Below are 24,402 nucleotides of genomic sequence, written 5' to 3' on the forward strand. Positions count from 1 at the left end.
GGGTAGGTCGTCATTGTAAATAAGAATTTGTTCTAAACTGACTTGCCTAGTTAAATTAAAGGTTAAATAAAAAAAATAAACCTGCTCTTTCCATGACATGGAATGACCAGGTGAATCTACAGTACACAGTTTCGTTGTAACCCTTGAAAAACACACCTCATTCAACTCATTGAGGGCTTGATGATTAGTTGAGAAGTTGAATCAGGTGTACTTCTCCAGGGTTACAATTCAAATGTGTAATGTTGGTGTTACTGGAGGACCAGGGTAGGGAAACACTGGTGTAAGGTACAGGAGGAGCTAGAGGTGAAGCAGCGGAATGTCTGTACCTCTGGTGGCCAGACCTGGGTTCAAATACTATTTAAATTTATTTTCAATAGATTTCTAAACAAGTAATCAGATAACCTTTATTTGGAAAAAAAAAAATGTAGTTGAATATTGGAATGTATTTGTGATGTATCACTGATGCGCTGGGAGTGTTTTGAGCGGATTACTTTTGTCTTTCAAAGTTTGTTGCATTATGGGGATAGAAATTGTTTGACTTGCGACTACATGTTGACTGCAAACATCAACTGATCAAAGGTCATGAAATTGTGACTGCAGGTTTATGCAGTTGATCAATACCAGCTTTATCCTGCAGCCATCGCCCGCATTGTTGATTATTGTCAGCTAATCATTTGGGTGTTTTTGTTTGACCCACAACAAATGTGACCAACGACATGAAAGAAACAGGAACCAACTTTGTATACAGTGGATATGTACAAATGAATGTGATTTGAGTCACCCTCTCTCACCAATTGATTGTACAATGTACCATCATATTTTCAGGCTGTGAGTGCTTGATATGGAGGTTGGAGACATGTTTATTTCGACATTGTTTATAAAATATGTTCTTTATAATGTCAACACTGCCATGTTGCACTGAACCTTGCTGTTGGAAAAACACATCAGTGTCCGACTTTCGGTTGTCACAGGTGCACCTCCCCTGACTTCACTCCTCAACCTTTGTCTACAGTCGGTTGCTTTAGCCTTACCACTCAAACAAGCCCACTGACTCAAATACACTCCCACGCATTAAACCCAGGTATTTACTTTCATATACAATTTGGTCGACTATTTGGTTTTTACAAATAACCATTCAAAAACTCAAATAAAAGTACATGTTTTGGGCTATGTATTTGAAAATATTCAGATACAAAGAAAAAATATATTTAATAAACAAGTATTAAAATACACATGCACTGTATTTGAACCCAGGTCTACTGGTGGCTTGTTATATCAGCCTATAGCCCTGTGTGAGGTACAGTGTCCTGGCTCTAGAGTGTGATCTATACCAGAGGGTGCAGCAATAGGAAGCCCTAGGGTGAGATAGTTGGGCTGAACTTGACAACATCTGTTCGGTGGGTTCGTCCTCACCAAAGGACCATGCCAGGCGCCCTGGAAAGTATGAATGACAGCTACCCAGTGCATTTGTCACCCCATTGCCTGCTGACATCTACTGTTCATGTCAACATTGGGAACTAATCATCTGATAAGATGTGGTGTGTGTGAGGCCATGCCCTGACGATGCTGGCGTGAGATCAAACTGTCCTCTCCATCTCTCTCTGACCTCAGAGCTGGCCACAAATTTGATTAAAGTCTGGAGTGTGTAATCCTCCAGAAAGATCTCCAAAAACACAAAATAATCATATTTTTTTAATAGATACAGCATTAAATAGACAAATCCCTCTGCTCTCTCTTTCATCACACCACTCTAAGAGTTGTTTCCCTGTCTGTCATATGTGGACCGGACCACACACACACACACCCACCCACATTATTGTAACTTAAGATTCATTGTAACAAAGAAACACAAATACTTGCAGGTGCTTAAGTGATATATAAGAGCACATGTTCAAAATGTTATTTTCAGAGTTTCCCAGAATGTATCAAGTAAATCTGTTGCCTGCCAGTCTGTCTCTCAGCCTGACTGTATGTTGTGGTGTCTTTTGGCCTGTGAATGTGAGGCATGTGGGTTTTTTTTATTCAAAACTTAAGCTTTGGTAAGCACTTGCTACACTCACACAGGAAGGGGAGCATGATACTGCCAAGGTCTCATATTTGTTTTTTCCGTCTGTTTTAATATTTCAATCCCTTAACTGATTCACATGTTTTAAAGGGGGATGGGTCAGTCCAATGTTTTATGAAAACCAGAAAATAAATTTGATGCCCACTTAACAAGCAAGGTAGAACAGTTATCATGACTTCAGTCTGTCCTCAGTGATCTGTTGTGTCATCAGGTATAGGCCCAGCCCAGATTATCTTAAACTTAACTAGTGCAATTCATCATTTGCATTTCAATTGTTTACAGTACATATTGAATTACTTTAATGATATATAAAGACAGCTGTATTTTTGTCTGCTCTAGTTCCTTTTGTTTAATGCAGAACTACACCATTGTCAACAGCTTCAGTGCCTCTTAGTGATATGTCAAATGAGGTCAGGTGCCATACAACCTGCATAGTGCTCTTTGTCAGGAGGGAGACCCTCCTATTTGACTGATCTGTGACCCACTGAACGCTTAAAATACTAATGTTACGTCGCTCTGTAATACATTAAAAAAATCCCTACTCACCCTACTTCCTCCTCCCTTTGTCCTCTTTTAGAAGCTGATTCATGATATGATCTGCCTTGTAAGAACTTGTAAGTCCACCACCGTCCCTCCTATCCCTACAAAAGACAGTTCTCTTTTCCTATTAGAATAAGAAAGGGCATCATACAGGAGTGTATATCGGCATTAGTGTGTGTAAATAGTGCTTGACTTGGGCAGAAGCTCACTGGAGCTGAGTACTGGCACCTCAAGTGTTCTACTGCTTGAGCTCCTGTACCTCTATAGAATACTAGCTCAAAGGTATTGTGGAGTTCCTAAATATAAACAGTACTGGCACCAAGTCAAGCACTGTGTGTTAATGTGTTTGTGTGTGGGTGATGGAGAGAGAAAGACCGGCGGATTCTCACCCGCTGCTCATTAAAAGTTGGCCTAATTGAGCTGTCAGCCGACACAGTAAAAAACAAAACCACGGCCAACAACCTCTGACCAAACTGCATAAGCCCCCCCCCCAACTCAGTTAGTTAGTGTTGCCTCGACACAATTCAGGTTTCTTTATTAGCATGACAAATATACATTATTGTTGCTAAAGCATGCATGCCATTAACAGAACAGTAGACAAAGACAACAATGCACTCTGTGATATTTCTTTACCTCCGGGGGACCTCCCAATCCCCTGCATTGTTTATTTAAGGATGTGCCATCCCAGATAATTGGACCCAGATAGAGGGGAGGGCAAGGGGTGGGTGGAGGGCGCCTGTGAACAGGACAGAGAGTCACGCTACGGGACACAAATGTTCCAAGCCCCTGTACCGCCATCTTTTGCTGCCTCACATTTTATTTGTCACATGCTTCGTAAACAACAGGTGTAGACTAACAGTGAAATGATTACATCTAGAGTCAATCTGCACATTCCCAACAGAGTGCAACTGGATAATCTAAACTTGTAAGCACTTGCACATTTCCATTGGAGCATTATGTTCTTGTTATTAGTGTATGAACACTGGAACAATGAAGGACTGTGCAGAAGCTGGTATGAAGTCAAAGATTGACATTTTCCTTACAGATATATAATTTGACATGCAAAGAAAACAACCACATGAACTGACTATAGAATAAAATGGATGTGTAATGACTCGAGCACTATGATATTGATAATCTGCAGGGATTTATGGCAGAGAAGGGCAGCGTTGAAGGTTACCTTCTAGAATGACGTTTTTTAAGTCCGCCGGGCAGTTGACAGGGAACACTGTGTGGGTGGTGTTCTTTCTCTCCACCAATGTGGCCACGGCCTCACCAAGGTCCAGGTGGTTCAGGTAACCAGGAGCCACGCGCTCTGGAGGGGCCACACCTGTGTTGATCTTTACCTAAAAGAGGAAGAGAATGGAAGCCAGTTGGCATTGATTAATGATAGTCAATTTATGGTATATGAAACAGCAAACAAGGCAAGGGAATGTTGTATTCACAATCGCAATGTTGGAGACAACTTTTATCAACAATTGCTATTTGGGCAGATTGAGACAAGTACTGCAACCCCAGCTAACTAACCAAACAATGGGAGTTTTACGTTATGGATCTTGGCCAAACCTGGTTGAGTTTGCAGGGCACTTCTGGGTACTCCTCTCGTAATACCTGACAAAATGCCAGGGTGCTGGCAGCGCCAACAGTCAGGAACCCTGTACCTGGCATCAGCAGCTTCTCCCCAGCACCACCTGCGGCACAGCACACATCACTGCCAAATAACACTCAAGTCATACTCAGCAAGTGCAAAGAGAAAAATCATGTTATATCAAGTGGGGAAGAAGGTTGTTCCTCAAAACAAGGTGTTGCCCATCTCTCACAGAATGCTCAGAAGGACATATACTACTGTACTGGCTGCAGGGCCGGCTCTAGCCTTTTGGGGGCCTTAAGCGGGATTTGGTTGAGGGCCCCCTACCTCAAGGCAAAATATTTTAGTGCCCCCCCTTTTGACAGTGGAGAGTTTAAGTTAATTTCCTGCAATTCTACACATTTTGCGATGGGGAGTACATACGATTTTACGGTTTTAAAGGCCCAGTGCAGTCAAAAACATGATTTTTATGTATTCAGTGCATTCGGAAGATATTCAGACCCCTTCCCTTTTCCACATTTTGTTACGTTATTGCCTTATTCTGAAATGGATTAAATAAAACATGTCCCTCATCAATCTACACACAATACTCCATAATGGCAAAGTGAAAACAGGTTCTGAAATTTTGGCTAATGTATTAAAAAAAAATAATACCTTATTTACATAAGTATTTGCACCCTTCGAAATTGAGCTTGGATGCATCCTGTTTCCATTGATCATCATTAAATGTTACTACAACTTGATTGGAGTCCACCTGTGATGCATTCAATTGATTGGACATGATTTGGAAGGCACACACCTGTCTATATAAAGGTCTGACTGTTGTCATTGCATGTTAAAGCAAAAACCAAGCCATGAGGTGGAAGGAATTGTCCGTAGAGCTCCGAGACAGGATTGTGTCGAGGCACAGAACTGGAGAAGGGTACCAAAACATTACTGCAGCATTGAAGGTCCCCAAGAACACAGTGGCCTCCATCATTCTTAAATGGAAGACGTTTGGAACTACCAAGACTCTTCCTAGAGCTGGCCGCCCAGCCAAACTGAGCAATCGGGGGAGAAGGGCTCTGGTCAGCGAGGTGACCAAGAACCCAGTGGTCACTGACAGAGTGACCAGAGTTCCTCTGTGGAGCTGGGAGAACCTTCCAGAAGGACAACCATCTCTGCAGCACTCCACCAATCAGGCATTTATGGTAGAGTGGCAAGACGGAAGCAACTCCAGTAAAAGGCACATGACAGCCCACTTGGAGTTTGCCAAAAGGCACCTAAAGACTCTCAGATCATGAAAAACAAGATTCTCTGGTCTGATGAAACCAATATTGAACTCTTTGGCCTGAATGCCAAGCGTCAGGTCTGGAGGAAACCTGGCACCATCCCTACGGTGAAGCATGGTGGTGGCAGCATCATGCTGTGGGGCTGTTTTTCAGCGGCAGGGACCGGGAGACTAGTCAGGATCGAGTGAAAGATGAACGGAGAAAAGTACAGAGAGATACTTGATGAAAACCTGCTCCAGAGCACAGGACCTCAGACTGGGGCGAAGGTTCACCTTCCAACATGACAACGCAGGAGTGGCTTCGGGACAAGTCTCTGAATGTCCTTGAGAGGCCCGGCCAGAGCCCGGACTTTAACCAGATCGAACATCTCTGGAGAGATCTGAAAATAGCTGTATAGTGACACTCCCCATCCAACCTGACAGAGCTTGAGAAGATCTGCAGAGAAGAATGGGAGAAACTCCCCAAATACAGGTGTGCCAAGCTTGTAACGTCATATCCATGAATAATCAAGGCTGTAATCACTGCTAAAGGTGCTTCAAGTACTGAGTAAAGGGGTCTGAATATTTATGTAAATATAATATTTCTGTTTTTTTATACAGTTTAAAACATTTGCAAACATTTCAAAAAACTGTTATTGCTTTATCATTATGGGTATTTTGTGTAGATTGATGAGGGATAAAAACGTTTTAATCTATTTTAGAATAAGGCTGTAACATAACAAAATGTGGCAAAAGTCAAGGGGTCTGAACACTATATATACAAAAGTATGTTGACACAACTTAAAATTAGTTGATTCAGCCACACTCATTGCTGACAAGTGTATACAATTGAGCACACAGCCATGCAATCTCCATAGACAAACATTGGCAGTAGAGTGGCCTTACTGAAGAGTTCACTGACTGTCAACGTGGCACCGTCATAGGATGCCACCTTTCCAACAAGTCAGTTCGTCAAATTTCTGCCCTGCTAGAGCTGCCCCGGTCAACTGTAAGTGCTGTTATTGTGAAGTGGAAACATTTAGGAGCAACAGAGGCTCAGCCGCGAAGTGGTAGGCCACACAAGCTCACAGAATGGGACCGCCGAGTGCTGAAGTCCGTAGTGCATAAAAATCCTCTGTCCTAGGTTGCAACATTCACTACCAATTTCCAAACTGCCTCTGGAAGCAACATCAGCACAATAAGTGTTTGTCAGGAGCTACAAAAAATGGGTTTCCATGGCCGAGCAGCCGCGCACAAGCCTAAGATCACCATGCGCAATGCCAAGCATCAGTTGGTGTGGAGTAAAGCTTGCCGCCATTGGACTCTAGAGCAGTGGAAACGCATAATGCTTCATCATCTGGCAGTCTGACAGACAAATCTGGGCTTGGCAGATGCCAGGAGAATGCTACCTGCCCAAATACATAGTGCCAACTGAAAGGTTTGGTGGAGGAGGAATAATGGTCTGGAACTGTTTTTCATGGTTTGGGCTAGGCCCCTTAGTTCCAGTGAAGGGAAATATTAACGCTACAGCATACAATGACATTTTAGACGATTCTGTGCTTCCAACTGTGGCAACCGTTTGAGGAAGGCCCTTTCCTGTTTCAGCATGACAATGCCACCGTGCATAAAGAGAGGTCCATACAAAAATGGTTTGTCGAGATCGGTGTGGAAGAACTTGACTGGCCTGTACAGAGCCCTGACCTCAACCCTATCAAACACCTTTGGGATGAATTGGAACACCGACTGCGAGCCAGGCCTAATCGCCCAACATCGCCCGACCTCACTAATGCTCTTGAGGCTGAATGGAAGCAAGTTCCTGCAGCAATGTTCCAACATCTAGCGGAAAGCCTTCCCAGAAGAGTGGAGGCTGTTGTAGCAGGAAGGGGGGGGGGGCGATCTCCATATTAATGCCCATGATTTTGGAATGCGATGTTTGATGAGCAGGTGTCCACATACTTTTGGTCATGTAGTGTATTTCTACACTAGGAGGTTGGAATAATACTGAGATAAAAACAACTGAATTGGACTGCTAAAGCACATTTTCCACAATTCTACATATTTTGCCAAGGGGCGGAGAGAAAACGTTGCATCTTTATAACACATTTTATGCAATTCTACTCATTTTGCAATGGGGCAGAGAGATTGTTTGCAGTTTTAAAGCTAATTTCCTACAATTCAACACATTTTGCCATGACTTATGCCATGTTAATATGATATCTGAGTGAGAATGACGAACAAATTAATGGGGGCCGCCCGGAGGTCAGGGCCCATGGGCAAGTGCCCTGGGTGCCCAGTCGGTATTTGGCCATAATTACTACAAGTTTAGATAGCTGGTCAGACTAACTACCAATCTAAAAATTGTAAGCTGACATGGCTAATTGAGTGACTGTCAGTGACTGACATAACAAGAGAAAAACTGCTGATGCACAACCACATTTCAAAATTGCACCTGGTGTATTCTACTAATCTTACTCTCACTAATAAATTGAGACACCGACTGAGTTCCCCAGGGGACATAAGTGACCGCTTATGTCGCTTGTGCCTGGAACCGGCCCTGACTGGCTGGGATGTTGGGAGGGGCCCAGGTGGGAGACTCACCTGTGATAAAGGTGTAGGTGCAGTTGGGGTCATCTCTCACCAGTGGAAAGAAGACCTTCCATGATACAAAGGTGCTGAACAGCAATGTCTCAATCACCTATGGGTAGATGAGAAGAATGAGGAAAATAATAGATTAATACAGAGAAGAAAGGAGGGAGAGAGGTGGCGAATTCAATACGAGAGGAAAATCGAGAAAGATGTGGAACTGACAGCAAAGAGAGGAAGACTGGAGTGAGGCTTCAAAACAAGGAAGTCATGGCAGCTTAAAAGATAATGGTGATGATATCAACTCTGGATCATGGATTAGTCTGTGAGTTGTGTTGAGGACTCACCCAGTGTAGTTCTTTCAGAGTCTGGCTATGTGGAGGTCCACCCTGCCACCAGCTGAAACCCAGAGATGACACAATGTCTGTCACCTTGCCAACAGACTTCAGAAGGGCCTGCTTGACCACCTCTGCCCCCTCCTCTGAACCTAAGAAAAAGAGTAACAGAGTTTGAGAGGTATTTCCGTACACTACCTTTTGGGTATATGGGATACCTTCAACAATACTCTCACTTGTAAAATGTGTCTATGTAAAATTGTTTCTGACAAGAAGTATTACCAACATTCCCCACTAGAGTAGTGAGGTTGTCTCTGGTGGCGGGAGAAACAAACCCCCTGAGTTTATCCAACCTGCTGTTGTCTCTGGAGATGACCACCACCTTGAAACCTTAAAACGAGTATAGTACACAGTCACAATCAGGACATGTCATTATCAAATGTGACTGACACATGGCAAACAAAAGGGCAATTTTACTGCAGTAGATGGTTTTGCTTATTTTTTAACTCTGTTTCATATAACATTGTAAAATGTCATGTTACTGTACTATAAAAAATAAATTAAAAACGTGTCACTTAAGGAATGACTGTGGTTAGACAAATTCATGATTGAAATTATGATACCCTCTAACAAAAAGTACATCCAAAAGGGCAATACCAATCAATTAACTCAGCGTCGTGACATTTTGATCCAAACCATACATGTATTATCTATTGCTTCCCGACGAACCTGTGCCTAGCCTAAGCCTTTTTACCAGCACTATTGACGAGAAAAAAAAACAATATATTAACATTATTCTTGATGTTAATAACTACTAGTTGGATTTCAATTTCAAAGACCTCAAGATGACGTCAAGTTTTCGGATATTAAGAGAATCACACCTTGAATTATGTGCGTAAAGGAGATGCCGGTTGTTTTACGGGCAGATGCACTCATGACAACCACCTTGACACCGCCATAATACTTATTTTCCGCGCAGTCTCAATTACTAAAATGTTTCTATCATATATTACCCAACAATATACCTTGAGAAACGCACAAATCAACTAACTTCCCAGCAGAGCCATGCTGATCCAGCCGACAACGACCATCCATGCGTAAAATGGCACATAGCATACAATTTAACAGACCTCTTCATATATAGCCTATCCTACATATTTTGCACGCAGGACCTTTTAGATTAATTGCACCACTTAATCCGGCCCATTGATCGTGGGCAGAGGCATTGTCTTGGCGCAGGTGTATCGGTTCCCAGACTCCAAATGCTCCCTAACTCAATGAGGACATCTTACCTTTGTCAAGGAGTGCTTTAACTATTCCAGAGCCCACTGTTCCTGCTCCACCGAGAGCTAACACAACTCTGTCAGCGTTTGACATGCTGGATAGGTCCACAGGACTGAACAAATGAACAGTTTTAATGAGGCTGAGAGTCTGAGTCTATGGAGAGCATTTTGTACCGCCCGGGACCTTTAAACAAATCATAGTGGCCACAGTTACGCCCTTCTACCAGTGTCACTGAAGCCACGCCCGTATCAGGTGAACGAACAACCCACAAAACCTAACTGATTTGGTCTCTCTCAGAACGACAATGACTACATGCAAACAGTATTCCGGATAGTAGCTCATATCCCGCTTAGGGTCTTATTCGGGATAAACTGTTTATGTAACAGTATAACTTTAGTACGTCCCCTCGCCCCGACCTCGGGCGCGAACCAGGGACCCTCTGCACACATCAACAACAGTCACCCACGAAGCGTCGTTCCCCATCGCTCCACAAAAGCCGCGGCCCTTGCAGAGCAAGGGGAACCACTACTTCTAGGTTTCAGAGCAAGTGACGTGACCGATTGAATCGCTATTAGCGCGTACCCGCTAACTAGCTAGCCATTTCACATCCGTTACATTTAAATGCACCTTTGATATCCCGTTCAGGATTATCCCTGTATCCTTGAATAAACATAATGTAGCGACCCACACAGACAGCTGTGTGTTATGTGTTAGGCTAGTAGGTGGTTGTGTTGTACTGACCAGTACCCAGTGTTCGCGGGGTCCGACATGTCAATCAACCTGCTATCTGCCAATCACGGGAATGCCTGGAATGTTCTGATGCCGGGCATCCTGGCGGTTGGCGGAGTGGCGTGGAGGGGGGTTGGGCAGGGGGATGGAGCATTGGAAGTTAAGACCAGGTTTCGCCTTTGTTCTCTCTCTTACGTCTGGGCTTCACAAGAGAAGGTCACGATTGTCTTGTGGGTTATCTGTCATTTATTTGGCGTGTGCTACGGCCCAAACAGTAGCCTGTGTAAAGTTGGTTTAATAAACCGTCAATTCGCAAACTCAAGCCTCTGTCTGGACAATTGTTCATTTATGATCTAGTCAGGTCATTACATTGGTGTCAGAAGTAAAAACGTTGATAAAAGTTAGCCAGCTAGCTAGCTGACTTATGTGGCTAGCTACCGTAGGTGAGAACGGGGGTTGAAAATGCTTCGAGGGAATCCGAAAGTGAAGGTGGAGGTAGGGGACGATTATGGCCAAGGAGGTGCGTGTGCATGGACGTCGGAGGTTCTGGCTGAGGAGATCGCCAGGGGCGTCGGAGCGCAGAGGCCGCTTGAGGGAGGACGCTAGAGTGATGGCGGCTGAAGCGGGCATGAGCGCCTCGTCGACTGTGTTTCGCGCGGATTCTGGTGGGCGGGCCGAAGTGGTGACGTCGACGCGGCGGGACGAGGAATCTGGGGCTCAGGATGTAAACAAACATGGCGGCGCCCAGTTCCCGGCTGCGTCCGTATCTGTTAAGACCCCGAAGTATTCCGTTAAGGCGGATTGGGAAGCTTTTCATGCTCAGTTTGAACTGTTAGCTCATTTTAGGGGGTGGTCGGATGAAGAAAGGGCACTGCAGTTGGCTTTATGCCTCACGGATGAAGCTCTGGCCTGTTTGATATTGATTAGCCCCGAGGACAGACATAATTATGGTGCTTTAGTGGGAGCACTGAGGAGGCGCTATGGACAGTGTGTACAGCCCGGGCTACTGCGCTCCGAACTGAGTAATAGACGCAGGCAGCCTGGAGAGCCTCTACGGGTGCTAGCTAATGACATTGAGAGCCTCTCTCGGCGGGCATATGCTCACATGCCCCCCTCCGTGCAGAGCGAGCTAGCACGGGACCAGTTCATACAGGCGCTCTCTCCTACGGAGCTGCGCATACAGACCCAGCTGGCTCATCCTGAGTCATTGCAGATAGCCTTGGAGATGGCTTTGGAGAGGGAGCTGGTGTGGGCTGGGGCTTCAGCTGGGGCTTTGGTGGGGGTGCAGGGAGACACACCCTCTGTGCGAGCTGGGGGGCAGAGCAGCCCGGAGCCGGAAAAGCCTGCATGGGTGGCTGAAATGACAGAACTCATTCGTGCTGTGTCGCTACAGGCGGCACGAAACACACACCCTGGTCCCAGGGTCTGCTGGGGTTGTGGCCAGCCAGGCCATCTGCGCCGAAATTGCCCCATGTCCCCCAGAGCTCAGGGAAACGGCTCGGGGTCCGCATAGACCGGGTAGTGCGGACCCCTGGCTTTCTATCCCAACCACCATCATCTTCAGGAGGAGCCCACCGGCACAGACGGGGAAGCAAGGCTCCACTTCCCCCAGAAGCAGACGAGAGCAAGCGGATGGAGCCTGTTGTTGTGGTGGGCCGGACCTGTGTTGGGGACTTTTGTCATGTCCCTGTCACTGTGGAGGGGGTGCCCTGCTCCGCCCTGGTGGACACTGGGTCCACAGTAACCCTGGTGAGGCCAGATATTGTGCCAGGTTGGACTCAGTGTGAGCCTACAACTGTGCAGCTCCGCACAGTCACAGGTGAGCTGGCACCCATGAAAGGGAAGGGAATAATGACTCTGACAGTAGGGGGCAGGACTGTGCGTCATCCTGTGTGGGTGGCGGCTGTGCAGGACCCTTGTATCCTGGGGTTGGACTTTCTTAGGAGCACAGGCTGCCAGTTAGACCTAAATAGGGGCACACTGAGCTTCCAGGGAGGGCCGGAAGTCACCATGGCCCCCCCCTAATGTCACATTCACTCAACCCAACAAACCCTTTACTCCAACAGTTAAAGCAGCAGAGACTCATGGCTGCCCCCCCTCCCCCACAGCTGTGTGTGACTTTTCCCCAGCCCCCCTGTCACCTACGGCGGTGTGTTACATTCCCCCAGCTACCTCCATGACACAGCCCTCTGTGAGCCCAGGCCGCGCCCCCCCAGCCCAGCTACCCCAGATGGGAGAGGAGAGGACACTGTCTGCAGTGAGGGAGATATGGGGGAGGAACTGTGTTGGTCTTGACCCCGAGCAGCAGGAACGGTTGTGGCAGTTGCTGTTTGAATTCAGAGACAGCTTTGCGCTGAGTGAGGAAGAGGTGGGTCAGACTCATCTGGTGCAGCATGAGATCGACACAGGTGATGCTCGACCCATCAAGATGCGTCCCCGCCGTATCCCGCTGGCACGTCAGGAGGCGGCAGACAAGGCTGTGTTGGAGATGCAGCGGGCAGACTTCATTGAGCCCTCAGACAGCCCCTGGGCGGCGCCAGTCGTCATGGTTCCGAAGAAGGGGGGCAAGCTGAGGTTCTGTGCGGACTACAGGCGGCTGAATGAGGTAACCAGGAAGGACTCATACCCCATACCACGTATCGATGAGTCGCTGGACCTGGTTAGGGGGTCCTCCTGGTTCTCCTCACTAGACCTCCGCAGTGGCTACTGGCAGGTGCCCCTCTCCCCAGAGGCCAGAGCCAAAACTGCATTCTCCACTAACAGAGGACACTGGCAGTTCAAGGTCCTGTGCAACGCTCCAGCTACTTTTGAGCGTTTGATGGACAGGGTGCTGGATGGCATCCCCAGACAGCAGTGTCTGGTATACCTCGATGACATCCTGGCCCATGGCAGCTCCTTCCAGTCAGCCCTGGGGGCGCTACGGCGTGTGCTGGAGAGGGTGGCTGCCGCAGGTCTGAAGCTCCACCCCGAGAAGTGCCACTTCATGAGGAGAGAGGTGTCCTTCTTGGGCCACCGAGTGGGGAAGGAGGGGATCAGCACCATGGAGGACAAGGTAGGGGCTGTCAGAGACTGGCCCACCCCCACCGACCAGCATCAGCTGAAGAGCTTCCTGGGCCTGGCCTCGTACTACAGGAGGTTTGTACGGGGCTTCTCAAGCGTTGCTGCTCCACTGAACCGCCTGCTGCCGAAGGACAAGGCTTTCACTTGGACAGTGGAGTGTGAGGAGGCGTTCAACACCCTCAAACGTGCACTGATCGAGGCCCCCGTGCTCGCCCCCCCTGACCTCACCTTGCCCTTTATCCTGGACACAGACGCGAGCAATGTGGGCATGGGTGGGGTGCTGGCCCAGGTGGGGCCAGAGGGGGAGAGAGTGGTGGCGTACTTCAGCAAAACATTTGACAAACATGAGCGCCGCTACTGTGTCACCCGGCGGGAGCTCTTGGCTGTTGTGGCTTCCGTCAAACACTTCAAGTACTACCTGGGTGGTCTGCCCTTTACTGTAAGGACTGACCACTCTGCTCTCCAGTGGCTCATGTCTTTCAGAGAGCCAGAGGGGCAGGTGGCACGCTGGTTGGAGGAGCTTCAGCCGTATGACTTCACGGTGGTGCACAGGGCAGGGGCACGCCACTCCAACGCCGACGCCATGTCCCGTCGGCCCTGTACTGCAGACGGCTGCCGCCACTGTGAACGGAGAGAGGGACGGGAGAGAGAGCTGTGTGCAGAGGGGGTCTGTGCCACAGTGTGTCGGGCGAGCGGGCCTGTCTGCTGTGAGCTGCAGACTGTCGACGTGGCTGAATGGCGGCAGCAGCAGGGACGGGACACAGACCTACAGCCAGTGCTACAGTGGGTAGAGGCGCAGGTGAGGCCACCATGGGAAGAGGTGACAGCGCTCTCACTCGCGACCAAAGGGTTGTGGTCAAAGTTTGAGAGACTGCGGCTGGCTGATGGCGTGCTACAGCGGGCATGGAAGGAGTCAGCTACGGGAGAGGAGAGGTGGCAGGTGGTGGTCCCAAAAGCATTGCGGGAGGCTGTGCTCCAGAGTACTCATGGCGGGGTGGGGACTGGACACTTTGGGGTCACAAAAACACTGCGCCGTCTCCGTCAGGGCTTCTACTGGGGGCAGCACAAGAGGGATGTGGAGGACTTTTGTCGCCGCTGTGACAACTGCACAGCGAGAAAGGGCCCCCCAGGCCGCTCTCATGCTCAGCTCCAACAGTTCCCAGTGGGGGCTCCCATGGAGAGGGTGGGAGTGGATGTAGTTGGGCCGTTCCCCACCACAGACAGTGGAAACCGCTGGGTGCTCACGGCCATGGACTATTTCACAAAATGGCCCGAGGCCTATGCTCTGCCTGACCAGGAGGCAGAGACCATCGTCGACGCCCTGACAGCGGGGATGTTCAGCAGGTTTGGAGCTGCAGAGTCCATCCACAGCGACCAGGGCAGAAACTTTGAGTCCCGTGTGTTCGCCACCATGTGTGAGAGGCTGGGTATGCACAAGACCCACACTACTCCTCTCCATCCTCAAAGTGATGGCCTTGTGGAGCGCTTCAACAAAACGCTTGGACAGCAGCTGGCCATCGTCTCTTCCAAACACCAGCGTGACTGGGACAAGCACCTGCCTATGGTCCTCATGGCATGCCGCTCCGCTGTCCAAGACTCCACCTCCTGCACGCCTGCCCTCCTCATGCTGGGGAGAGAGATCCGCACCCCTGCGGAGATGGCGTTTGGTCGGCCCCTGGATAGCCCTCATGTTCCCCCGGGGCCGGAGTATGCCCGGAGACTCCAGGACCGCCTGGAGACAGCCCACACCTTCGCCAGAGAGCAGCTGGTGAATGCAGGTGTGAGGCAGAAGAGGAACTATGACGTGCACACCCGGGGAAGGCACTTTGTGGCTGGGGAGCTGGTCTGGGTCTACAGCCCGCTAAGGAAAAAAGGCAGATGCCCCAAGTTGGACAGTCACTGGGTGGGACCCTGCAGTGTCCTGGAGAGGGTAGGGGAGGTTGTTTACCGGGTGCAGCTTCCTCCCAGGGGGAGAAAGGTGGCACTGCACCGGGACAGGTTAGCCCCATACAGAGGGGCCTCTTCTCCCCAAACCCCAGGAACCCCCACAATTCCCCTCTCTGGCAATGCCATTCTCCAGGCACCCACCCCCAGGTGCCGCAGAAAAGGCTCCAGACAGCCCACTCCCCCTGTCTCCCCCCCTGTGTCACCGCGTGGTTCCCCAGAGCCACGGACTGTATTACCCGTTCCCGCTTCCTTGTCCCCCATATCCCTGCCTTCATCCCCTGGTTCCCAGAGGGGCACTCTGCGACCATCACGGCCACGCAGGCAAAGGAGACCTCCGGGTCGCTTCAGAGACTTTGTTTGTTCTCTCGGGGACGAGGGACTTTGTGGTGGGGGGGCTGTGTAGCGACCCGCACAGACAGCTGTGTGTTATGTGTTAGGCTAGTAGGTGGTTGTGTTGTACTGACCAGTACCCAGTGTTCGCGGGGTCCGACATGTCAATCAACCTGCTATCTGCCAATCACGGGAATGCCTGGAATGTTCTGATGCCGGGCATCCTGGCGGTTGGCGGAGTGGCGTGGAGGGGGGTTGGGCAGGGGGATGGAGCATTGGAAGTTAAGACCAGGTTTCGCCTTTGTTCTCTCTCTTACGTCTGGGCTTCACAAGAGAAGGTCACGATTGGCTTGTGGGTTATCTGTCATTTATTTGGCGTGTGCTACGGCCCAAACAGTAGCCTGTGTAAAGTTGGTTTAATAAACCGTTAATTCGCAAACTCAAGCCTCTGTCTGGACAATTGTTCATTTATGATCTAGTCAGGACATTACAATAATATTCCTAAATTAAATTCATATGAGTTAACGTGTTTCATCGTTTTCTCAGCTTTTCGTTCCCTTAATTAAAACCGGTCAAACTGATGACATTGGACATTTTGCACAGGACCAATCTTTACACTGTTTTGGAGTTCATAATATACCCAACTAAGCCTGCACAGACCGTGGAAAAACAACAGCATGTAAACGTGGTCAGTGAATAAATGATGACATCGATAGAATATCGCGCCCTCTGGTGGAGAAAAACATAGATTTAGGATGAGCTCAAAGCAGCCTGTTGAATTCGTAGATGTATATTCATAGTCACAGACCCCTCACTCTCTTGCTGTATTTTGAATATTTATATTGCTGTATATTAAGAAAACAAATATGCAATTGAATGGTTTGGTAATTTGTGAAGTATAAAAATGTACTTATTTTGTCAAACCATACGCCGGGCTGGCGGCCGAGCTAAATCGAAGGCCCCCACACTTTTAGGGTGACACGTGACGGGGTTTATTTTTCGGAACTCAGGGTTGGGTTCAAATCACGCTCGTCAATTTTTACTGCAGTGTTCCTTGCATTTGTGATGGTTTAGGGAAAGGTCCCACCACATAGAAAGTGTTGGTGAGTTTTTTTTGTTTGTTAGCAACTGGGTTTCATATGTTTGCATTATTTAGCTAGTAAGCAAGCTAGCTATATTATTTAGCTTATAGCTAGGTGGCTGGCTAGGTAACGTCGTTGCCAAAACGCGCCAGTAAGTGGACGATGGAGTCGTGTGCTTGCATTTCATAGCTAAAATTATTTCTTTAAACAGTGTCAGCAAAATTGTACGGGTGAGCTGGTGTCATTGACCGAGCTCAGCAAGGTGCGCAAAAGCTAGCTAGCTTTTTTTTTTTACACACTGTTATTTTTTTTACCACACTGTTTTGACGTTAACGTTACTGCTGACTTGTAACGCAAGTCAAAGTTGTAACATTTGGTCTAATATTTATAACACGCTGTCTACTATTTTCGCTAGCTAGCTAATCAAGTCTTATCAGATCACTTTCGCTTTCATTTTAGGGAGGGCGACATTTTCATTCCTAATGTAATAACTGAATGTTATGGGACCATTCTTCTGGGATGTAAATGTGTGATAAACAGACGTCATTTCTGAAAACAATACCTAAGTCAAATGATTCCAGTTGCAGTAGAGTTCAGTCAATGGGTTTCATTGATTATTTTGTGTTTGTTGTTTTTTTCTATGTAGCTGAGATGACTGTCCCTGGGAAGAAAGCCAGGGATCTGGTGGAACTGTACCGGGTCAGTTTGGAGCACCGGATTGAGCAGGGTGACTGGAACCTAGTATGCAGAGATGAGGAACTGATTAAGGAGGTAGAGGGACTGCTGATGGGGGACTGTGCCCAGGACACACATTCCTTGGGATTGGACCCCCTCAGTGTAATGGAGGACTCGCTTCAGACAGCACAAGGAATTGGATTGAAGGGGCTGGCTAGAGCCTTTGAAGTGCTGGAACTGGCATCCCTCAACCTGTACTTGTGTCCTTGGAGAAAGGAATACAGAGTTGTAAAGGTATGCTAATTTGGGGAATATACTGGTAACTGCAAAAATGAAGGAAACGCCAACAGTGTGTTGATGGGGCATTGGGCCTCCATGAGCTGCCAGAACAGCTTCAATGCGCCTTGGCATAGATTCTACAAGTGTTTGGAACTATACTGGAGGGATGCGACACCATTCTTCCATGAGAAATTCCATAATTTGGTGTTTTGTTGACTCTAGGCCAGGGGTGGGCAAACTTTTTGACTCGCGGGCCACAATGGGTTCTAAAATTTGAGAGGGGCCGGGCCAGGAGCATTTGGAGGGAGTGTTTGGGCCGGATATACTAAAGCATTAAATGTAGTGTGTGCAAACCTCATAGCACAGTAAGAACACTACAACCCAATTTATTAACTGTCTTTCAAATGTGAAAAATAGCCCTTATCAGTTAATACATTTGTCTCAAGGAATATGCAAGATATGGCATTTACATACTATTTCGCCGCCCGTTCTTGTGTTGACTGCTTGCTAGCATAGTTTGCATGCTTCGTGGCAAAGTGACGGCTGATATTGTACTCTTTGAAAACCGCAACAGCTTCTTGGCATATCAGACATACAGCCGTTGATCGGACTTCAGTGAAGAAGTATTTTGTTGTCCACTCCTTATTAAACACTCGGCATTCGCTGTCCACTTTCCTTCTCTTTGGTCCGCTCATTTTCACAGAAGGGCTTAATGGTGACGTGAAACGAAGTGAAAATTAAAGTGAAATAAAGAGAAATACGCGCCACTCCAACAACGGTCAATGTGTTTTGAGTGCGCCATCTATTGGGGAAACGTGGGCATTGCAGGGAAAGGGGAAAAAAAGGAGGTTTTTACTATAATTTGGACAAGTTCGGCGGGCCGGATTAAAAAGCCTAACGGGCCGTATGTGGCCCGCGGGCCGTAGTTTGCCCATGTCTGCTCTAGGCAGTGCTCCAGCTGTGTTTTAATTGGGTTGTGTTCAATTGGGTTGAGATCTGGTGACTGAGACACACATACACCCCTTTTAAACTCCATATGCTCCTTTGAGACCCCTCTTTCTAAGTCACAGTTCTCTTCTAGCATGCTAGCCAAAATAATGGGCAACTGGTCATTTTTATACATGACCCTAAGCATGATGGGATGTTTTAATTGCTTAATTAACTCAGGAACCACACCTGTGGAAGCCCCTGCTTTCAATATACTTTGTATGCCTCATTTACTCAAGTGTTCCCATTTATTTAGGCAATTACCTGTATATTGGTGGAGTGCTCATCAGCAATGTATAATCAATCTCATCATGAATGCCGTTTTGGCTTCAATTGTGTGACTTTGCCTTTGTCCAGAAATATAATTTGTTCTTTTCCTACATTTTAATAACAATACAACCTTCCTCCTTTTATAGATGTTCTCAGGCATGTTCACACATTACATCAAGCCGGCGCTGTCCATGCAGCAGGTGGCCAATCTGTTTGGGTTGCTTGGGTACCAGGCTTCAGAGGCCAGACTATGTGAAGAGCTTAGGCTGTGTTCCCCAGCCCTCCCAGTGGACACCCTTCTCCGCCTGTCCTGTGCTTTCTTCGCTGCACGTTGTGAGTGTCACTTACTGCTGTCTGCCATAGGACCCCAGGGCAGAGGGGTGGAGTGGGAGCTCAACCTGGTGCAGGAGAGGCAGAAAGGTCACAGCCTGCAGATAGCACTGGACAACAGCAAGAGAAGGTTGGAGACTATACCACAGGAAGACGATTTTCTGGAGTCATCTACTATAGAGGCAGACTTGGATTTGTACACAGATGATGAGTTTAATGGGCATAAAGAAGTTGGGTTAGTCAGAGATCCTCTCTATTCACCAAGAAGGGTGTACATGAGAGGGCTTTCTTCTCAAAGAGAGAATATCTGTGTCTCCTCACTGAACTGCCAGTTGATTAAGACCCCATCATTAGCACCAACCAGAAACACCCCAACCCACAAGCAAAGGGAAAGTCCAAATAAAGAGTTGGCCATGTCAGGGTCAGATAAGGGGGATTCACAATTGCTGTCTGCAAAAGCATCAGGGAATGCCCCCTCTGTGTCTCCAGGGGGCAGTCAGTTCTGCAGCTGCATCGAGTGCTACCCTAGCCCTTGCATCCATCATTGCAAGAATTGCAATACCTTACGTAGCTTGAACTGCCCCGTATTGGAGAGGTGCAAAGACGAGGGTCATGAAGTAAAACATATTGATGGTGATGAAGTCCTACAGGAGCAGAGAGAGAGCAGTGGATTATCACCACGGCTAGGAAGTCCTGGAGAGGGAGGTGTGCCACTCTATGAGGATAAGAGAGAGTTCTGCCCTCCACTTGATGTTTTTGAAGCAAGAAGCCTTACCCCTCAGCCCATTCCTTTTCATGACTGTTGCAACACTGCCAATCCAGACCCTGAGGTTACCTGCCTCACCTGCAAGGTCTTCCACACTAGAGCCTGTAAAATGTTGGAGATGTGCCAGAGAAAGCACAAGATGCTCAGGTTGGATGTCTGCTCAAGTGGTTTGGGGTGCACAAGGCCCCCTTGCAAACTATGCAGGTACTGCGGTGTTGTGTATTGTAAAGACTGTTGGTATAGAACACCACTTCAATGTGTTTGTGGCTACCCTTTTGATGAGTCCTCTGAAGTTTGCATTTAGGAACCATTTTAAACACTTGATGGAATTGGGAAAAGCACTGATTTAATAAAAATAAAAATAAAAATGCCTATAAATATAATAATGGCAATCACTTACACGTTGCCTTAAATTCACAATATTCTTAATTTGTAATACAATTGTATAAAATAGCCTTATCCCACCCAGGGATTAAAAGTGAAATGCCAAACTCTTCTATATTTTTCTAATTTTGTCAACTCAGTAGGACCTTAAATTGCCCTGAAAGTGTTTTTCATGATAATTCATCCAGTCTCATTGACTGTTGGGATCTGAAGCCTTATACTTATGTTAGAAGTCTAAAGCCAGTGATACATGTTGCAGCTCAAGAGTTAAGATAATACTGCCAAATGTGGGTTGAGGTTAAGTTGCTTGTTTTCATTATTTGTTCTGTTGTCAGAAAGTTATTTGAATAAAAATGGGATTTAAAATTGGAAAAGTTGTCTCGTGCATTTTAGATATAGGTGTTGATGTGGCGCACAATTGGCCCAGTGCTGTTTGGGCAGGGTAGGCCATCATTGTAAATAAGAATTTGTTCTTAACTGACTTGCCTAGTTAAATAAAATTGTTGAAATGCAGGACAATACAGCATATAAAAAGCTATTCAGTTTTTTCTTTACTTCAAGAATTTCTCTGCGGTCAGCTATCGGAGCCCTATACTACAAATCAGGTTTGAGTAGTGAGGTAACTTTGGTCAACTCTGAGTTCAACTCGCGATAACTGATCACGTCTCACCTTTTAGCCTGGTAAATTTCTATGGCAACAAAACCTTTAACTAATATTACGTACCGGGCTTGAGGAGTCACAAGGTAACTTTGGTCAACTCTTGAGTTAAACTCGATAACCAGTCATACGAAAGTGGCTCACCTTTTAGCCAGGTGCAGTTATGGCAATGAATCCTTCAGAACTGACCTGCTCCGGGGCAGGCTAACTCCACTTCTCCTGAATGAAGTGTCTGAGCTGTGAGTTGAGGACCAACTAAATAAGATTCCCTCCCTCTCACAAATATTGCATCATCATCCCTTTCATTTGAGGGAAACCACTGATTACTATTTTATTAATCAAATGCTTTTTTGTAAAGAAAGTAATTAAAATACCTATAACATTACACATTTAGTAAAGACAGGATGAATTTGAAACTTCACACACAGTAAAACTTGTATGACTTCATACAATTATTTAAAGGTGCTTGTGCACACCAATGACAGCATAAAATACACAACTTCTAATTGCCTATTTCACACCATAGCCTGCTAAATTTAAGAAAATGTTGATTTCAGAAAAAATGAAAATGCCCAAGGATGGACGTTTCAGTATTGTCTCAATGAGTACGGTGTGCGGCATGCACACGCCAAATGAGCAATATCCACTGTCGTAATACGGATGAAGCCTGAGCTGTAATGTGAAGCTAGCTAGCTTTAGAAAACCTAGCATCGTAGTATACCACTCAGGTGACAGTCCACAATTGAGTCAATATTTCAGCTCCTTAATGTTTGTGGACATTTGAAACAACTTCCAAGATAATTCAATATTCATTCAGACTACAAATCTGCCTTCATAAATACATGTATTAATAAAGAATCAGTAAGAAAGGTTTCTTCATGATCTGTTGCTATATTATGTCCAAGAAGTTGTTGTAGTGCTCAATCAGGGTGACAAGGTTAGTTTGAAACTGCTACTCGTTCTGTGCTGCCCATTTCACGTTGAAGGTTTTACTGTCCATGCGGTCAATGTACCAGACTACATCCAAGTGATCCATCTCATGCTGTAGGATGCGTGCGGGCCATCCGCTCACTTGCCAGGTCACAGGCTCTGCCTTCTCATTCAGGCCTTTGAAGAAAAAAAAACTTATTAATAAAAGCAGTCACACACACATGCATAATTCATTTCATGTTGACCTGCCATGGGTCCAGTGATTGAAGTCAGATAGCAGGTTTGGGTAGATTAAATCTGGACAAGTTGATTTCAATTTGTCAATTTAGCTGCTCTGTGGAAGTAGCTACACATTAGAACGGCGATATGTGAATTCTTCCATAGTATATGGAATTCTTCCATGTTATACTTTGGCTAGTAGAAAGGGTCGGAACCAATTTTCAACTAATTTACTTTCTTCGTTCTCGATTCGAAAGAAAAGTGTATCTTATAAATGTCTGTGTTCAGTTGCAAGTGGTTCTACAAAAAAACAGAATATTCTAAATGTGGATTTTACTTTCGAGTGAGAAATGCCTCTGGCATGTGTGTAGATCTTTGTTCAGGTTGCACTGTTTGATGCACTGTTATCTACATAAAACAACTAGTTCCTGCAAAGATGTTGGGAATTGCAAGATGTTTGGCAGCTAAAATGGCAAGGATTTTACTATCTTTCTGAATATTCTCTGGTTTTTGGAGAAGCAACTGAACACAGATTTTTAAGATACATTTTTCTTCCGAATCGAGAACGAAGAAAGTATCGTCAAGAACAGGTTAGTTGAAAAATTGCTTTCTACTAGCCAAGGTATATTGGCTACTATGGAAGAATTCACATATCGCCGTTTTAATGTATAGCTACTGTGCAACATGTTACATATCTCACCCGGGACTTCCACAGAGAGGTAGTGTGGAACAGTGGCTGAGAACCCTGAGATGCTCTCACATGCCTCCTGGAACTTAACAGTGCGCCCATCCAGGACCCGCAGCTGGTGGTTGATGAAGATCCGCAGAGGCACAGTGGTGAGACCGCGGACTTCATGTGCAGCAGGCAAGCTGTGATCCAACATGCGCTCTGGGAACTCCAGAGCTAAGATACTAGTGACAGAGCTAGTGACACTCCAACTTGAGACGCACACATTTGAACTTCCGCAACACCTTCACAACCTGAGATACACACATTTGAACTTCTGCATCACCTCACCATGGTGCGGATCACCTCCTGAACCTCCGGTCCCAGGGTCCACCACTGCAGCCTGGATTCGTAGCACTGGGTCACCCACCTGGCAGACATGGGGGTATGACTATGGAGGACTTGGCGGGGGCTGGATCTTCCGCTTCATATAATGTAGGTATGAACGAACCTTGACGCTTGTAGAGACCGGGAAGGGGCCACAGATGAGACGGGACTACCCAGCCAATGGAGACAGTGAAATGGGGCCATGGGGCTTTTGAAACACACATTCTGTAGGCCCTAGTCGACAGCGCTGAAGTACAGAGTTATATTCAGGGCTGGGTCCAGTCCTGGCAGCACAGTCAGTCAGCTAACTTACAGCCCACCTACAAGAGAAGCAAAGAAATGTCAAGAAGTAATTCAACAATTGTAAATATGGTCAACAAAATAGTGGTGAAAGAGAAAGGTTGATATGTACATGAAAGATGGCCTGCTTACCAAATCATTATTTCTGTCCCGAGTATGACCAAAATCCTTTCACATTATCACTGAGCAGCTAGCTGGCAAGCAAATAGCTACAGCAGCTAGCTAAATTAGCTCACTGCGCACTAGACTAGATGACATTGAACGAACACTAAAGTCTATGACTAACACGAGTATCTATGCCATGCAAGTGCTACACGTTTTCATAACATAATTACGTTTCCCTTAAATGTACATATTACTATATTGATGGTAGTATGGACAGTGATGCCATTGTTATACTGTAGTTAACTTTTTTAAATGAAAATACACACAAGCATGTCATTCCTACTACAGTTTAACCAGATAATCACTTCCCGAGTCAACTATTTTGTCAGGCCTTCACAATAGGTCCTCTATGTGACGGTGGAAACGGGAATTATTTGAAAGGGGTTGATTTTGCTTAAAGGGGTTGCTACATACATTTTTAGACTTATAAATATCCATAGATTTTTTTTACTATAATTTATAACTTATACATATCACATGAGCTTAGTTTAACTGCCATACCCCATCATAACCCAAAATATAAGCTTGTTTTACTCCCAATGTTTGTAAACAAAGTATATGTAAACAAACACTGTATATGTATAGCCTCAAAA

General features: G+C 46.5%; 3 protein-coding genes across 4 annotated transcripts; 1 reads left to right on the plus strand and 2 right to left on the minus strand.

Moving 5' to 3' along the window:
* Positions 1 to 3,174: 3,174 nt before the first annotated feature.
* On the minus strand, positions 3,175 to 9,790 carry LOC120053431. Its single transcript, XM_039000558.1, has 7 exons — positions 9,653 to 9,790; positions 8,643 to 8,750; positions 8,373 to 8,512; positions 8,041 to 8,137; positions 4,172 to 4,296; positions 3,786 to 3,951; positions 3,175 to 3,341 (listed from the first exon to the last, which is right to left on the minus strand). Exons 1-7 carry the CDS (start codon positions 9,735 to 9,737, stop codon positions 3,274 to 3,276), a joined length of 789 nt encoding a protein of 262 aa, XP_038856486.1. The 5' UTR covers positions 9,738 to 9,790; the 3' UTR covers positions 3,175 to 3,273.
* A 6,907-nt stretch (positions 9,791 to 16,697) lies between these two features.
* Positions 16,698 to 20,857, plus strand: spata2l (spermatogenesis associated 2-like). The gene is made up of 3 exons (XM_039001127.1): positions 16,698 to 16,813; positions 17,439 to 17,761; positions 19,150 to 20,857. Exons 2-3 carry the CDS (start codon positions 17,444 to 17,446, stop codon positions 20,401 to 20,403), a joined length of 1,572 nt encoding a protein of 523 aa, XP_038857055.1. The 5' UTR covers positions 16,698 to 16,813; positions 17,439 to 17,443; the 3' UTR covers positions 20,404 to 20,857.
* A 601-nt stretch (positions 20,858 to 21,458) lies between these two features.
* On the minus strand, positions 21,459 to 24,097 carry LOC120053859 (peptide deformylase, mitochondrial-like). Of its 2 annotated transcripts, none has more exons than XM_039001129.1 (5): positions 23,777 to 24,097; positions 23,469 to 23,664; positions 23,309 to 23,387; positions 22,991 to 23,093; positions 21,459 to 22,248 (listed from the first exon to the last, which is right to left on the minus strand). In XM_039001129.1, exons 2-5 carry the CDS (start codon positions 23,546 to 23,548, stop codon positions 22,094 to 22,096), a joined length of 417 nt encoding a protein of 138 aa, XP_038857057.1. In that variant the 5' UTR covers positions 23,549 to 23,664; positions 23,777 to 24,097; the 3' UTR covers positions 21,459 to 22,093. The 2 variants fall into 2 exon arrangements, with proteins under 2 accessions (XP_038857057.1, XP_038857056.1); XM_039001128.1 differs by having other exon boundaries at positions 22,991 to 23,186.
* Positions 24,098 to 24,402: the final 305 nt, after the last annotated feature.

Source organism: Salvelinus namaycush, chromosome 9, assembly GCF_016432855.1.
Source record: "Salvelinus namaycush isolate Seneca chromosome 9, SaNama_1.0, whole genome shotgun sequence".
In the NCBI taxonomy this organism is placed as follows: domain Eukaryota; kingdom Metazoa; phylum Chordata; class Actinopteri; order Salmoniformes; family Salmonidae; genus Salvelinus; species Salvelinus namaycush.

What these genes read in the sequence shown, in the direction of transcription:
- LOC120053431 (XM_039000558.1), bottom strand. Translation starts at nt 9,737, where the DNA reads ATGTCAAACGCTGACAGAGTTGTGTTAGCTCTCGGTGGAGCAGGAACA. An exon ending in CTCTGAAAGAACTACACTGG is followed by an intron (nt 8,138 to 8,372) that starts GTGAGTCCTCAA and finishes ATCTACCCATAG; the next exon opens with GTGATTGAGACATTGCTGTT. An exon ending in CACCTACACCTTTATCACAG is followed by an intron (nt 4,297 to 8,040) that starts GTGAGTCTCCCA and finishes GCTGTGCCGCAG; the next exon opens with GTGGTGCTGGGGAGAAGCTG.
- spata2l (XM_039001127.1), top strand. Translation starts at nt 17,444, where the DNA reads ATGACTGTCCCTGGGAAGAAAGCCAGGGATCTGGTGGAACTGTACCGG. An exon ending in AGGAATACAGAGTTGTAAAG is followed by an intron (nt 17,762 to 19,149) that starts GTATGCTAATTT and finishes CTCCTTTTATAG; the next exon opens with ATGTTCTCAGGCATGTTCAC.
- LOC120053859 (XM_039001128.1), bottom strand. Translation starts at nt 23,548, where the DNA reads ATGGCCCCATTTCACTGTCTCCATTGGCTGGGTAGTCCCGTCTCATCT. An exon ending in AGGAGGTGATCCGCACCATG is followed by an intron (nt 23,187 to 23,308) that starts GTGAGGTGATGC and finishes TTAGCTCTGGAG; the next exon opens with TTCCCAGAGCGCATGTTGGA. An exon ending in CCTCTCTGTGGAAGTCCCGG is followed by an intron (nt 22,249 to 22,990) that starts GTGAGATATGTA and finishes TTTTCTTCAAAG; the next exon opens with GCCTGAATGAGAAGGCAGAG.